General features: G+C 44.2%; 1 protein-coding gene across 1 annotated transcript in view; it reads right to left on the minus strand.

The window, feature by feature from the left end:
* The window catches only part of LOC120930805 (asialoglycoprotein receptor 1-like), a 74,968-nt gene that overhangs the window by 20,222 nt on the left and 37,261 nt on the right, over positions 1 to 17,485 (minus strand). The window contains exons 10-11 of the mRNA XM_040341981.1: positions 16,180 to 16,331; positions 3,557 to 3,663 (exon numbers count right to left, since the gene is read on the minus strand). Coding sequence (XP_040197915.1) covers positions 3,557 to 3,663; positions 16,180 to 16,331 — 259 coding nt within the window. The remainder of the gene's footprint in view (positions 1 to 3,556; positions 3,664 to 16,179; positions 16,332 to 17,485) is intronic.

Genomic DNA, 17,485 nt, shown 5'->3' on the forward strand with positions numbered 1-17,485 from the left:
GGATATTTATTACAGCAAAAAGTAAAAAATATTGCTTTTTTTTCAAAATTGTCGCTCTATTTTTGTTTATAGCGCAAAAACTAAAAACCGCAGATGTGATCAAATACCACCAAAAGAAAGCTCTATTTGTGGGGAAAAAAGGACGCCAATTTTGTTTGGGAGCCACGTCGCACGACCGCGCAATTGTCTGTTAAAGCGACGCAGTCCCGAACTGTAAAAACACCTTGGGTCTTTAGGCTGCATATTGGTCCGGGGCTTAAGTGGTTAATGTAGATAAATGTAAAGTTATGCACTTGGGGGCTAAGAATATGCATGCATCATACATACTAGGGGGAGTACAACTGGGGGGATCTGTAGTGGAGAAGGATCTGGGGGTTTTAGTTGATCATAAGCTCAATAATGGCATGCAATGCCAAGCTGCGGTTTCCAAAGCGAGCAAAGTCCTTTCTTGTATAAGAGAGGTATGGACTCCAGAGACAGAGATATAATTTTGCCCCCCTGTACAAATCATTAGTAAGACCTCATCTGGAATATGCAGTTCAGTTTTGGGCACCAGTTCTCAAAAAGGATATCGGAGAACTGGAGAAAGTGCAGAGAAGAGCAACCAAACTGATAAGAGGCATGGAGGAGCTCAGCTATGAGGAAAGATTAGAGGAACTGAATTTATTGACTCTTGAGAAGAGGAGAATAAGGGGGGATATGATCAACATGTACAAATTTATAAGAGGTCCATACAGTGAACTTGGTGTTGAGTTATTCACTTTACGGTCATCACTGAGGACAAGGGGGCACTCTTTACGTCTAGAGGAAAAGAGATTTCACCTCCAAATACGGAAAGGTTTTTTCACAGTAAGAGCTGTGAAAATGTGGAACAGACTCCCTCCAGAGGTGGTTCTGGCCAGCTCAGTAGATTGCTTTAAGAAAGGTCTGGATTCTTTCCTAAATGTACAGAATATAACTGAGTACTAAGATTTGTAGGTATAGTTGATCCAGGGTAAATCCGATTGCCTCTCGGGGGATCAGGAAGGAATTTTTTCCCCTGCTGTAGCAAATTGGATCATGCTCCGCTGGGGTTTTTTGCCTTCCTCTGGATCAACTGTGGGTATGGAGTTGGGTGTATAGGATTTTACTGTGTTTTTTTATTTTGTTTTTTGTGGTTGAACTGGATGGACTTGTGTCTTTTTTCAACCTGACTAACTATGTAACTATGTGCAATTCGTTTAGTTCCAAATTTGTTTTTTTAACGAATTTTAACAAATTCGTTAATTCTGAAATGTCAGAAGTAACGAAACCCTGTTTAACCACTTAAGACCCGGACCATTATGCAGGTTAAGGACCTTGCCTCTTTTTGCGATTCGGCACTGCGTCGCTTTAAATGACAATTGCGCGGTCGTGCGACGTGGCTCCCAAACAAAATTGGTGTCCTTGTTTTCCCACAAATAGAGCTTTCTTTTGGTGGTATTTGATCACCTCTGTGTTTTTTTTTTTTTTTGCGCTATAAACAAAAATAGAGCGACCATTTGGAAAAAAAATCAATATTTTTTACTTTTTGCTATAATAAATATGCCCCAAAAAATATAAAAAAAAACGTTTTTTTTCCCCTCAGTTTAGGCTGATACGTATTCTGCTACATATTTTTGGTAAAAAAAAAAAATCTCAATAAGCGTTTATCGATTTGTTTGCGCAACATTTATAGCGTTTACAAAATAGGGGATAGTTTTTTGGCATTTTTATTAATATATATTTTTTTTACTACTAATGGCGGCGATCAGTTTTTTTCATGACTGCGACATTATGGCGGACACATTGGATAATTTTGACACATTTTTGGGACCATTGTCATTTTCACAGCGAAAAGTGCTATGAAAATGCATTGTTTACTGTGAAAATGACAGTGCAGTGAAGGAGTTAACCACCAGGGGGCACTGTAGGGGTTAAGTGTGACCTCATGTGTGTTTCTAACTGTAGGGGGCGGGGCTGGACGTGTGACGTCAGTAATTGTCTTTCCCTATATCAGGGTACAGACGATCACTGACATTGCCACAGTGAAGAACGGGGAAGGTGTTTACACTCACCTCTCCCCGTTCTTCAGCTCCTGTGACACTGGTGGCGATCGGGTCCGCGGGTACTGCGGGCGCGGTCACGGAGCTTTGGACCGGGTCGCGAGCGCGCCCCCACGGCTGGGCTCTTAAAGAGGACATACAGGTACGGGCTTGTGCCCAGCCGTGCCCTTCTGCCGACGTATTTCACGTGCCCAGGGGTCTTTAAGTGGTTAACAAATTCTTCAGAATATTCGGAAATTCATAAATTCTAAAATTTGAACATTCGTAAATTCGTAGATTTGGAAATTCTAAAATTCAAAAATCTGAAATAATAACTAACTAATAACAAGAAAATGAGACATGTTAGATTTTGGGAACTTTGCCTGTCACTCACATCGAGAGACAAGTAAGTACAGTACATAGATCTTGAGAAGAGGCGGCACCCAAAATGTTGAAAAATTGCTGAGTGCAGGAAAATAAAGTCTCAACAATGGCCCAGATTCAGGTACGACTTGCCCCTTTCTTACGGAGGCGCAGTGTACCGTTTTAACACTGCGCCTCCGTAAATTTCCTGCGCTACGCTTGATTCACGGAGCAGTAGCTCCGTAAATTGCGTGTGCGCTCCGGAAAACTGCCTGGCGTAAGGGCGCGTAATTTAAATGATCCCGTAGGGGGCGTGGATCATTTAAATTTGGCGCGTTCCCGCGCCGAGCGTAGTGCGCATGCTCCATCGGGAAACTTTCCCGACGTGCATTGCGGTAAATGACGTCGCAAGGACGTAATTTGCTTCAAAGTGAACGTGAATGGCGTCCAGCGCCATTCACAAATCACTTACGCAAATGACGTAATTTTTCAAAAATGCGACGCGGGAACGACGCGACGCGGCGCGGGAACGACGGGTATACGTAGCATTGGCTGCCCCTGCTAATAGCAGGGGCAGCCTTACGCAAAAACCGACGTACGCAAACGACGTAAACTGCGTACGCAGGGCTCACGTAGGGTTGTGAATCGGCGTTAGTATGCAATTTGCATACTATACGCTGACCACTACGGGAACGCCCCCTAGCGGCCATCGTAAGAATGCAGCCTAAGATATGAGGGCATAAGAGCCTTATGCTAGTCATATCTTAGGCTGCCGTCGGCGTAACGAGGTTCCTAAATCAGGAGCATTCGAAACGCTGGCGCAAGTAAGCAATTGCGCTGCGTAACTATGGTTACGCAGACGCAATTGCTTCTTGAATCTGGGCCAATGTTCTTCAGCAAATGGATCTATCGGTGTGCTGTCTTTTTAGATCATTTTGCCAGATCTTATGCCCCGTACACACGGTCGGAATTTCCGACAGAAAAAGTCAGATGGGAGCCTTTGGTTGGAAATGTGTATGTCCCATCTGACTTTTTCTGTCGGGAATTTCTGACGGATGTTTTCCCGTTGGAAATTCCGACCTTGTGTACGGGGCATTACTGTTGCAGATATGTGAGAAGGATTATGAAAAAATTGGGTTTTAGTGTCTTACTTTGGAGTTGTGTCATAAGGCGTTCCATCCACCCATCTCCAGGTTCCATCCGCATCTGTTAGACCGATCCACAAGTTATTTTTTTTCGCAATCCCACGCAGAAAATTCTTAAGAAAGGCAAGAGATTAAAAAAAATGCTATGAGATGGATACACTGAATTTTAAACATACAGGGCCAGATTCACAAAAGAGATACGATGGAGTATCTCAGATACACCATCGTATCTCGGATTTTTACTGGTCCTATCTATGCGCCTGATTCATAGAATCAGATACGCATAGATAGGGCTGAGATCCGACAGTGTCACACTGTGTTACACTGTCGGATCTTTTTTTTGATTTAAAAATGGCGCCGGGGGCGTTCCCGCTGATTTACACTGAATAATATGTAAATCAGCGAGATACGCGAAATTCACGAACGTACGCGGACCCGACGCTGTGTTCTTACGTCGTTTCCGTAGCGCGGTACCCGTCGTATACTTACCCCTGCTAAAAGCAGGGGTAAGTATTGTTAAGTATGGCCGTCGTTCCCGCGTCGATTTTGAAATTTCCTACGTCGTTTGCGTACGCCGATTCACGAACACGCGCGTCGCAAGTCCCGCTCACGTCGCAACCACTGACGTCCTATTGACGTCAGTGGGAGCAATGCACGCCGGGAAATTCCCCGGACGACGCATGCGTATTTAAATCGGCGCGGGAGCGCGCCTGATTTAAATATGACACTCCCCTAGCCGCGGAATTTGAATTCCGCTGGGGGAGTTAGGATCCGCCGTCGCAAGTTTGGAGGTAAGTGTGTTGTGAATTTGACACTTTCCTCACAAACTTGCGAGGGCGGATCTTAAAACACATAGGTTACACGGATCTAAAGATCCGCTAACCTTTGTGAATCTGGCCCACATTGTATTGTACATATATATACAGACACATTATGGCTGATCACATGATAGTTAGACTATCGGAAAACTTTTGGATTGGATAGAAAACTGGGACACCAGAAGGAAATCCACAAAATTGGTGAGAATACTTCACACCCTAACACAAATGTAATCCTCCCCTCTGAGACACAGACATGGTATGACCCATCTTCAGGTTTGGAGCATCCCTGAGGTCAGCTTTACAAAAAAGGACAGCAAGGTTAAAAGTTGAAAATAATGAAAACAATCATGTTGCAACGTGTAGAGATCCAACATAATTTGAGGATTAGAGATGATCTCTGGCTACTTTGGCTATTTGGGTGTTCATCTACCATTGCTATATTTGACAGTTTCCTTCTTCCACTGTGAATGGTTGTTCAGGAAGTGGTGGGAGCCAATAGCCACTGTGGGCCAGATCCTCAAAAGGGATACGCCGGCGTATCTGCTGTTCCGCCGTCGTATCCCTGTTTCTATCTTTGGAACTGATCCACAGAATCAGTTTCCAAGAGATAGACAGAAGATCCGGCAGGTGTAATAGTTTTACACTGCCGGATCTTAAGATGCAGTACCGCGACCGCCGCTGGGGGCATTCATCGTTGAAATTACGCGTCGGGTATGCTAATGAGGAGTTACGTCGATCCTCAAAGCTTTTTTGCGTTGGCTACGTCGCCGCTACGTTAGTTTCCCGTCGCTTAGTTACACTTTTGTAAACCAGCCCTACTTTTACACAGCAGGCGTACTGCTGTGTAAAGTATGGCTGTCCTTCCCGCGTCAAATTTTAAAATTTTACGTCGATTGCGTAAGCCGTACGGGAATACGGAAATACGCTACGCGCCGATCAAAAAATGACGTCGCGTCGCGCAAAGCACGTCGGGAAATTTGCGGCACAAGCATGCGCAGTACGTCCGGCACGGGAGCGCGCCTAATTTAAATGGGACTCGCCCCATTAGATTAGGAACGCCTTGCGCCGGACGGATTTGAGTTACACCGCCGCAAATTTCCAGGTAAGTGTGTTGTGGATCGATACCTAACTTAGGAAATTTGCGGCAGTGTAACTTAAATCTGTTAAGTTACGTTGCGCTGCGGGGCTGTGGATCTGGCCCTGTATCTTTAACAACCATGACATTACCCGGCCTGATTTATTTACTGGTTGGGAATCCCCAACCATGTAAATAAAGGGGTGGTTATAACGCTGATATCACTGACCAAATATGGCCACATGGCGATGTTTATAGAATGAGGTTCCCAAGAGTGGTCATGGGAGGATCATATCAGCCGTCAGTGGAATCTTTTTCTTTCATTTGGGTGTTCAATGAGAAAATGTTGAGACATGACTCAGAATGGGGCACCACATTCAAATATGAACGTAAAAGGAAAAACAGGGACTAATAATGGACTTTAAATTGGCAGCCACTAGTAGACCTACATGAAAGAGAAAGAAAACTCAATTGAGTAAAAAAAAATCATTTTCTTAACATTATAAAAAACACTTAAAGGGGTTGTAAATGTACGTTTTTAATTTTCTAAATGGGTTCCTTTAAGCTCGTGCATTGTTGGTTCACTTACCTTTTCCTTCCCTTCTAAATGTTTTTTTTCTTTGTCTGAATTTCTCATCAGTAAGGTGTTCAGTAAGCTGTTCTAAATGACTTTCCACCGCTCGGATGATGGTGGAAAGTTTACTGAGGAGAAACAGGAAGTGAGAAATTCAAACAAAGAAAGAAATGGAAGGTAAAGGTAAATGAACCAACCATGCACTAGCTTAAAGGAACCTATTTAGAAAATAGAAGACGAACCTTCACAACCCCTTTGAAATCAAAGAATTTATTCAAGACAGGTAAATACATAGGGCCAGATTCAGGTAGATCGGCGTAACGTATCTCATTTACGTTACACCGCCGCAAGTTTTACGGGCAAGTTCTTGATTCACAAAGCACTTGCCTGTAAAGTTGCGGCGGCGTAACGTAAATCCTCCGGCGCAAGCCCGCCTAATTCAAATGATCCGGCTAGGGGGCGTGGATCATTTAAATTAGGCGCGTTCCCGCGCCGAACGTACTGCGCATGCGCCGTCCCTAAAATTTCCAGACATGCATTGCGTTAAATGACGTCGCAAGGACGTCATTGGTTTCGACGTTAACGTAAATGGCGTCCAGCGCCATTCACGGACGACTTACGCAAACAACGTAAATTTTCAAATTTCAACGCGGGAACGATGCCCACACTTAACATTGACTGCGCCTCATATACCCAGGGGCAACTTTACGCGTCGCAAATCTTACGTAAACGTCGTAACTTCACTGCGTCGGTCGGGCGTACGTTCGGGAATTCGCGTATTTTGCTAATTTGCATACTCGATCGGGAATACGACGTCGGCGACACCTAGCGGCGAAATAAAAAATGCATTTAAGATCCGACAGCGTAATAGCCTTACGCCTGTCGGATCGAATGGTTATCTATGTGTAACTGATTCTATGAATCAGGCGCATAGATACGACGGGCGGACTCAGAGATACGACGGCGTATCAGGCGATACGCCGGCGTATCTCTTTTGAGAATCTGGCCCATAATATATACATATGGTATTGTCCCATGTAGGTTGATCCTATGTATGCAGAGTAACCTGTAGGTATGCCCATAAATATGGGGAACTTATGGCTTGTATTAAAGATGATCTTCCATATCAGGGCCCCACAGGAAATCAAAGAACCAGGGAGTCACTACACGTTTCGCTTATATTAATTTGAAACTTGGAATGCCCAGCCCACAACATGAAGAAAGAAGGTGGAGACCACAAACTTTAGAGAAACCCTAACCTGGCACACTTCCGCACCTTCGTCTTCCACCTCCTTACTTTCCTACTCTATCCTAAACCATATGGTCCATCTACATGGAATATCCTTCCATCTTCCAAGTTATAACTTGTTAATTAGGTTGAACACTGTAACAGAATGACCCATTGACACCCAGAGACTTTTGAAGGATGGGGTACTCCTGTGCCAGCGTCACTAATGACTCTTGGGTCTAGGGTCATCCTGTGCCCCTTTTGGGCAAAGGGTGACTGGAAAATATTAATTATAAATTACATGAGATGGGACATTACTGATAATTCATGTGCAGGATATCTTGAGATATTGCAAGTGGTTATTCTGACCCCACCAGGTCAGTGGAGTGTTTTCATTCAATGTGAGGACACATGCTTTTGAGGTGTTAATTGGGGCTGCTCCTAGACATTCCATTGTGAGATGCTAATTCAGTCCATAAAGGTCAGATGTCTAGCTTTTAGGTGTTAAGTCAGCCTGGCTCCTAAGACCTCTCATTATGTATGTTAATACTGTTTTATATGTGGAATGTGACTTGTCAAGCTGTAGTAATTACCTCCTCTAATTGCGGAGACGGGACGTCTGGGGGATGACTAATGATTAGCTCAACTGGATGTCATTGTCTAAGACAGGGATTCTCAAACTACGGCCCTCCAGCTGTTGTAGAACTACACATCCCATGAGGCATTGTAACACACTGACATTCACAGACATGACTAGGCATGATGGGAATTGTAGTTCCTGAACAACTGGAGGGCCGTAGTTTAAAGACCCATGGTCTAAGAGAAGGTGTATTGAAGCCCCCCATTGTGTGCTGTGTGGGTGGAGAGTTCTTTGTCCCTGTGATTACCTTTAACATGCTGTACTGTATATAAGAAAGCTAAGATACTATTAAAAGCGTTCATACATTTTGAAACCAGAGAACAGAGCTGTGCGTGTCTCGTTTATTCTGGGAAATGGGATGGATCGTGTCTGATGTCTGCTTGCTTGTCGGATAAGCTGATGTGGGCGATGGAATGAGAATATCGTAAACGGTGGTGACTGTTACAAATACATACCAATTTACCGTAAGTTATCGATTCATACTTTAACAGTCTAGTATATTACATAAAGGTGGGTAGTGGTTAAGGATGAGCCGAACACCCCCCTGTTCGGTTTGCATCAGAACTTGCGAACACACCAAATGTTTGTGTGAACTTTAGAACCCTGTTTAAGTCTATGGGACTCGAACATTTGAAATCTAAAGTGTTAATTTTAAAGGCTAATATGCAAGTTATTGTCCTAAAAAGTGTTCAGCGCGTCATTCCGCTGGGCTGTGTCCAGTGGAGAGAGGAGCTTGCCTGCTGCGCTCTGGACGGATGGATCTTCTCATCGCTGGACCGGACCGCTGATCACCCGTCGCTGGAGAGATCATCCGTCGCTGCATAGAATACAACGTTGGAGCAGGGAGCCGCATCGAGAGTGAATTACCACCGCTGGATTATTTTTATTTATTTTTATTAATAAAGGAATTTTTCTACGGTGTTTGTGTGTTTTTTTTTAACTATTTACACTTCCTTCGTGAAATGGTAGAGGTACAGTGTACCCCATTACCAATTCACATAGGCGGGGGCAGGATCTGGGGGTCCCCTTTGTTAAAGGGGTCTTCCAGATTCTGATAAGCCCCCTGCCCGCAGACCCCCACAACCACCGGGCAAGGGTTGTGGGGTTGAGGCCCTTGTCCCCATCAACATGGGGACATCCTCCCCATGTTGAGGGCATGTGGCCTGGTGGGGGAACTCCACGCCATTTTTTTTTAATTTGGGGTGGAGTTCCCCTTAAAATCCACACCAGACCTGAAGGGTCTGGTATGGATATTTGGGGGGAACCCCACGTCATTTTTTTTTAAATTGACGGCGGGGTTCCCCTTAATATCCATATCAGACCTGAAGGGCCTGTTAATGGAATTTGGGGGGACCCCCACGCTTTTTATTTTTATTTTTTATGAATGAATCATCTCTGAATTCCCAGAGCCGACAATTCATTAGAGCCGCAAAGCCGGCTTTAAATGCCTTTTTTTCTTTCAGAAATGACACTTTGTGCAGGGACAGTTCTATGTACGGGAAACATGCGCTTTTTCACATTCTGACTTTACACACCCCCTAGGTACGAAATTTAAAGTAATTTTACACTTTTATTGTTTCACTTTTAGCATTATTAAATTCATTGCTCCTGAAAAAAACGTCAGTTTTTAAAACTTTTTTTTTGCATTGGTACATGTTTCCTGGGACAGGACCCAGGTCCCCAAACACTTTTTGGACAATAACTTGCATATTAGCCTTTAAAATTAACACTTTAGATTTCTCCTATAGACTTTAACAGGGTGTTCCGCGGCTTTTCGAATTTGCCTAATTGTTCGTTGTTCGCCGAACAGGCAAACAGGCAATGTTCAAGTCGAACAAGAGTTCGACTCAAACTCGAAGCTCATCCCTAGTAGTGGTATACGTTGCACACCCCCATGAACCCTTTCCTTTGACTCACCCTTGTTGAGGTCGAGATAGCTCATACAATTCCTCCCTGAGGCAATCGATTTCCGGGGGTTATTTCTGTACCTACATACCTCTAGCACCACACCTCACTTTTTGGACAAGGCCATAGAGATAATTGACAGGTGTGCCCCCACCCATTCACAGCTTTGTCCCATTAGGGGTGTTAGGGTGGATTGGAGGCACATTCGGCATCGCTCAGAGGCTAACAGAGCACCTCTGATCCAGTCTTTTTTGAGGCCCAGTTGTATTGGTTCTGTATTGATTACACTGTTTATGTTCATCCTTCTAAATATGATCTTGCCTTTACTTATACGTATACGCATTGAAAGTATCCCATCTGAATGTTTGCATACCCTTCTGTCTTTCTTTTGAAAACTTCAATAAAAATATTGAATGAGAAAGAAGGGGGAGCCCCAGAATGAGAGTGCGTCAAAAGTACTTCAGCCAATATATATGAAGATAAGGTCAAGCCATCCTCAGTGGGTATATGATCCGCTTGATTATATAGACTCTCCTAGTGCCCGTTTCCGATCCTGGCTGCAATCAGACGCCTCTACTTGGATGTCCCGATTTTTATATCCAAGTAGAGGGGTCTGATTGCAGCCAGGATCGGCATGGACACTAGGAGAGTCTATATAATCAAGCGGATTCATGGTATATGGGGATCATATACCCACTGAGGATGGCTTGACCTTATCATTATATATAAATATCTTATATTACTTCACGTGCCAACCCCCCCCCCGGATAATCTTTGTACATGATGTATGTTTTGATCTTAGGGCATGCTCCCTTGTTTGGCTGAAGTACGTTTGACACACTCTCATTCTGGGGCTATCTGTGCACTGCTCCCCCTTCTTTATTCATATTGTGGGCTGGGCATTTCTAGTTTCAAATTGAAACCTGGTACCAGTAGATACCCCTGAGGAAGCTATAAGCAAAACGCATAGTGATCCCCTGTGTGACAGAAGCCACTGTCACAGTGTGTTTTGGAGGGGGCTGTGGGCTGGCCTCCTACACAAAGACTTTGGCCCAGAAGGGACTGGAGACTTGGGGACAAGCTGGCATTGAGATAATGTAATGTAATGCTACATCCCTTCTCCCCCACCCCCCCCTCTTGTTGCTGTGTTTAATTGTGTTGGTTCATGGCACATAGACAATAGTCTGGACTGAAGACGTCTCTCCGCAGGGGATGTGTATTGAGGGGCTGCCTGCTTACCATAATCCCTTTATGTATTACTGTAGTCTGTTTCAATGTACAAGTGTTCAGTTCCCATTGGTTCTTCCTTGTCCCCTACGCCCTCCCCTCTATGACAAGGCTACGAGGAGTGCCCCTTACTGTGTGTAAAACTGTATGTCTTGTATTTAATAAACAGTTGATGCTCTGCATGTTTAACCCTTAACACTTGTGTGGCTTGTCTCATGATTGAGGGGTTAAGGGCTGGCTATGGCGAATCTGCAGGCTGCCGGTGCGTTTGGAGGACAGGCGACACAGGTCTGGCGGAGATGCCCACTTGGGGTATCCAAGATCCGTCGCACCTTGGTTCTCTGATTTCCTGTGGGGACCTTATATGGAATATCATCTTTAATGCAAGCCATAAGTTCCCCATATGTATGGGCATACTGTACCTACTTGTTACTCTATGCATACATAGGACTGGCCATATGTATATATTATGTAGTTACCTGTCTTGAATCAATCCTTTCATTTGAAGTGGCTTTTACAATGGTGTTAAAATACATTTAGATTTTTTTACTCATTGAGTGCTCTTTCTCTTTCATTTGGGTCTACTGGTGGCTACCAATTTAAAGTCCATTATTACTCCCTGTTTTTCCTTTTTCATTGGGTGTTGTACAACTTATAATGCGTGTAACCAGCTCTGTCTCACCAAAATGTATTATTTATCCATCAATAATACAATCTAAAAATTTAATCATAATAAAATATACAATGACTTATATACAAGTGCAATTAATTTTCAGTGCCAAAGTGAGTAAGAAAAATATGAAGTCCTTGTAAAGTGCTTATTCATATGCCAAATAATGGCAGAGCAGTGCGAATGCTCCTCTCCTTATGTGCCCACACTTAGCAGATAATGGTGGACATTGTGCTTGAAAAGGAGCTCATATATTCATCAGATGGTGTTCCAAATGGATGGTCTGCTTCTCCTTATAGATCCCCAGCAGGTAGGAGTAGATCCTCTTATGTGTTTTAGAAAAGTTAACCAGGAAATATCCAAAGTGTAATACTGTTTCTTTATTGGCTAAAATCATGATAACAGTCAAATGCACACTTAGGCCCCTTTCAGACGTCCACTCCGCCTGTCCGCTATTACAAGTCCGTTAACGGACTTGTAATACATCCCTATGGGATCGCGTCCGTTAGCGGATGGAGCATCCGCTAGCGTCTGCGTCCGTCGGGATCCGGTTTTCGGACGGAAGAAAACCCTATTTTTCTTCCGTCCGGCGGAACGGAACTGATGCAGACGGACAGACGGTCCGTCTGCATCCGGTTCCCCATAGGGCAGAGCGGAGCTGAGACAGGGCGGTCCCTGCACTGTGTGCGGGGACCGCCCTATCCGCCGACAGCTCAGCGGGGATCCCCGCTCAGCCGACGGAGACACACGGAGCGGACCCAGAAACGGTCTGCTCCGTGTGAAAGAGCCCTTACACAACACTCCTCTTGTATATGGGCATATATTGACGCCACCTTGGAACTCAATGAGCCGCGGTTTTGCATTCTAAGCAGCGGAGATGATGTCACTAGTAGTATCCACCCGCCGAATGCACTTTGCACCTCCTGGAATCATCATCTGGAGCCTCTACTGACACTTCCGGGAGGTGGAATAAAGAGCATTAGGTGGGTGTCCCAATTAGGGATGAGCCGAACACCCCCCCCCCCCGCGTTCGGTTCGCACCAGAACCTGCGAACAGACCAAAAGTTTGTGTGAACTTTAGAACCCCATTAAAGTCTATGGGACTCAAACGTTTGAAATCTAAAGTGCTAATTTTAAAGGCTAATATGCAAGTTATTGTCATAAAAAGTGTTTGGGGACCCGGGCGCTGCACCAGGGGACATGTATCAATGCAAAAAAAAGTTTTAAAAACTGACGTTTTTCGGGAGAAGTGATTTTAATAATGCCTAAAGTGAAACAATAAAAGTAAAATATATTTCTTTTAATTTAGTACCTGGGGGGTGTCTATAGTGTTCCTGTTAAGTAGTGCTTGTTTCTCATGCTTAGAACTGTCTCTGCACAAAGTGTAATTTCTGAAGGAAAAAAAGACATTTAAAATCACTCGTGGCTATAATGAATTGTCAGCTCCCGGCAATACAGCGAAAAGTCCCCCCCTCTTTTCCTGCAGCCTGCCAAGTTGCATGCTTGGATAAAGGGTCTAGTGTGGATTTCTGGGGGAAACTCCACGCCATTTTTTTTAAATTTGGGGTGGAGTTACCCTTAAAATCCACACCAGACCTGAAGGGCCTGGTAATTGAATTTTTTTTTTTTTTTTTTTTTAATGAATGACTGTTCACTGGAGCCGACAATTCATTATAGCCGCGAGTGGTTTTTAAATGACTTTTATTCCTTCAGAAATGACACTTTGTGCAGGGACAGTTCTAAGTACAGGAAACATGCGCTACTTCACAGGCATACTATAGACACCCCCCCTTAGGTACGAAATTTAAAGGAATATTTTACTTTTATTGTTTCACGTTAAGCATTATTAAAATCTCTGCTCCCGAAAAAACGTCAGTTTTTAAAACTTTTTTTTGCATTGATACATGTCCCCTGGGGAAGGACTCGGGGCTTTTTATGACAATAACTTGCAAATTAGCCTTTAAAATTAGCACTTTAGATTTCTCCCATAGACTTTTACAGGGTGCTCCGTGGCTTTTCTAATTTGCCTCAAACACCCCAAATTGTTTGCTGTTTGCCAAACAGGCGAACAGGCAATGTTCGAGTCGAACATGAGTTGGACTCAAACTCGAAGCTCATCCCTAGTCCTAATATGACATGCAAGTGAGTACGGGTGCAGGTTTCGGAGATCGGTCAATCCGATGAGAACGGTCTGATGGATTTTTCCATCAGTTAACCGATGAAGCTGACTGATGGTCCATCGTGCCTACACACCATCAGTTAAAAAACGATCGTGTCAGTACCCGGTGACGTAAAACACAACGACATGCTGAAAAAAATGAAGTTCAATGCTTCCGAGCATGCGTCGACTTGATTCTGAGCATGCATGGATTTTTAACCGATGGACGTGCCTACAAACGATCGTTTTTTCGGTTAGGTATCCATCGATTAATTTTAAAACAAGTTTCACATTTTTTAACCGATGGATAAATAACCGATGGGGCCCACACACGATCGGTTTGGTCTGATGAAAACGGTCCATTAGAACGTTCTCACTGGATTGACCGATCGTGTGTACGCGGCATAAATCTTTTTTTTTTTAAATCTCAAACTAAGATCTCAAACTAAACCTATGAATTCTGAAAAAAATAAAAATAAATTCCAGGCAAATGTTTTTAAAGAAAACACAGAGGCTCAAACTGCTGACCTCTTTCTAAAAATGCTTGATGGTTGTACTTTTTACCCACTGGAATCCTTAGATGAATTATTACTCCATGTCAAGGAGTCAAAACACTGAAGCCAGAATGTCATGAGAGCCAGGAAACTTGCATTGTTATGGGGAGAGGTCAGTAATAGCTGGTTCATATTTCTCTTATGACAGTTTTTCTTTAATGTCCCTCTCCACCATCTAGATGTTTCAAAGGAAGTTGTAAATCTCTGATGTGGACAAGAAGCAAACCAAAAAGGACAGTTTTTTTCACGTGCTCAGAAATATCATAAAAGCCCTGGAATCAAATTCCACCAAAAGTCCACAAATATCTAACTTGACATGCCATATGGTTGTAGCACTACCCACGGAGGAGCTGCTGGTTTGTTTTGGGTGGCATGTTACCTTGTGTTTCTCTGATGTCTAAGGGTGGTCCCAAATGGATAGTCAAGCCCCTATCGGAACACCAGCCTCTCTTGGTACTCCTCAGGCAGCCTCTCCACTGTATGGCCTCCTCCAACTGGACGGACGACCCAGGACCCTTTTAGGTGGGACCCAGTCGATAACTGAGTCCCTAAGTGGAAGATCAATTGCTCCAGGTTCCTTGAGTTGCATACGCAACCCCCGGCCCGGAAGGCCATTCGCCGGGGCAGCGTGAAGTAGCTACCCTAAAGGTGGGCACCACACGAGGAGAGACCCAGGAAGATGGCATCTGCCTCATAAATACTCTCTCCCAGCATGCACAGCGAGACCAAAGTGGCGGCTGGTGCTCAAATTTTTTGGGGGCGCGCAAACAAAACAAAAACAAAAAACAATTGCAGCCACACGGTGCCCATCAAATGCAGCCACTGTGCCCACAAAATGCAGTCACTGTGCCATGCCATCAAATGCAGCCACTGTGCAATGCCATCAATTGTCACCACTGTGCCATGCCATCAATTGTCGCCACTGTGCCATCAATTGTCGCCACTGTGCCATGCCTTTAAAAGCAGCCACTATGCCATGCAACGCAGCCACTGTGCCATCATTTATCACCACTGTGCCCATCAATTGTCACCACTGTGCCATGCCATCAAACGCAGCCACTGTGCCATCAATTGTCGCCACTGTGCCATCAATTGTCACCACTGTGCCATGCCAAATGCAGCCACTGTGCTATCAAACGCAGCCACTGTGCCATCAATTTTCACCACTGTGCCCATCAATTGTCACTATTGTGCCATCAAACACGGCCACTGTGCCATGCCATCAATTGTTACCACTGTGCCCACATCAATTGTTACCACTGTGCCATCATCAATTGTCACCACTGTGCCCTTTAATTGTTGCCACATGAATCTGTGTATTGTATTCAGTGGCAGTGCGGGAGCGAGAGGGGGCGGCGCTCCGGCGCCCTCTATGGACGCACCGCCACTGGGCCAAACCCTCCTGATAGGCTGCTGGGCAAGAGCATCTAATCCTTGACTCCACTGCTGCCACCTGCCGACCTGGGGTGAGATCAGCACCCCAGAAACAACAGAATGGACCCACAGCACAGCCAAAGCTGAGACAGAGACCCAAATTTGAACAAATCAACATGGTCAGCGTGGACTAACTATCTGACCCCCTCTAAATGTAACATAGCACCAGTACTGGAAAGTGACCAGGCGCTACATGGTATTTTGTGATTGAGTAGAATTTTCAAGCTTGTGAGGCCTCAAACTTTTAACATGAGAACCCAAGGCCATTTTTTTAGTACATGATATACGTACGTATATTAGGGGTAGATGTAAGATGTAATAAGGATCAATTCATCATTCTCACCATCTCCCTATCAGCATTAATGACCACCAGGTGGGCCTCTTTGTCCTCGCATTCTTTCTTAGCGATATTCCATGGTTTTGAGCTGGAGGACAAGTAGTAACAGCTGAGTCCATAGTGTAACCATCCCATACTGCATGTTGGATCAGAGGAGCCTGAGGGGGCAAGAAAGAAGAATATAAGGGTCATTTTGGATTGTTTTCATTATAGCTATTAGTAGCACAGTTGGGCAAAGATGGTTAGGTTATAGTGAAAGGAAATCATTGATAAAAGATATTATCATCTCCTGGTGTCTTGTATTTCTTGGATACTCCAATAGTGAGATCTTCTTACGTTGATAATAGAACAATGAATACAAAAACCAGCAGAGATGGTGCGAAGAAACTCAGTACAATGATGATGGGAGCCCCTCATAACCATCGCAGTGGGTATGCAGACCTGGGAATTCCCTGTAGGAATGGCAGGAACCCCTCACAATAGTCAAAACATGTGTTCAGACCTTGGAATTCAAGTATGGTTTGAGATTCTCAAAAGGAGCACAGTGCAGGCACGGTGGGCGGACATTTGTAGTATGATATCAGCATGAAGAGAGATAGAACAGGACTATGTTCAGTGCTGTCAGTGTAAAATATCAGTTTAGTATGAATCTAGTGATAGCTCAGTCAGTGTGAGAGTAGTGACTGTTTAACACAGTATATTTCAGTGCGTTACAGCAAGTTTAATGCTGTATATTTCAGTGCGTTACGTGCCGTTTAACGCAGTATATTTTTGTGCGTTACTGCAAGTTTTAACTAGGGATGAGCACGATGTTCGAGTCCAACGTAAGATGGACTTGAACATCGGGTGTTCGCCTGTTCGCTGAATAGCGAACAATTTGCAGTGTTCATGGCAAATTATTATTTATTTATATGGTGGAACACCCTTTAAAAGTCTATGGGAGAAATCAAAAGTGCTAATTTCTTATATGCATGGTATTGTCATAAAAAGTGTTTGGGGGCCCGGGTCCTGCCCCAGGGGATATGTATCAATGCAAATAACATTTTTAAAAACGGACGTTTTTTCGGGAGCAGTGATTTTAATAATGCTTAAATTGAAACAATAAAAGTGAAATATTCCTTTAGCCACTTAAGCCCCGGACCTTTAGGCAGCTTAATGCCCAGGCCAGGTTTTGCGATTCGGCACTGCGTCGCTTTAACAGACAATTGCGCTGTCGTGCGATGTGGCTCCCAAACAAAATTGGCGTCCTTTTTTCCCCACAAATAGAGCTTTCTTTTGGTGGTATTTGATCACCTCTGCGGTTTTTATTTTT

The sequence above is a fragment of the Rana temporaria genome, chromosome 3 (genome assembly GCF_905171775.1).
Source record: "Rana temporaria chromosome 3, aRanTem1.1, whole genome shotgun sequence".
Lineage (NCBI taxonomy): Eukaryota > Metazoa > Chordata > Amphibia > Anura > Ranidae > Rana > Rana temporaria.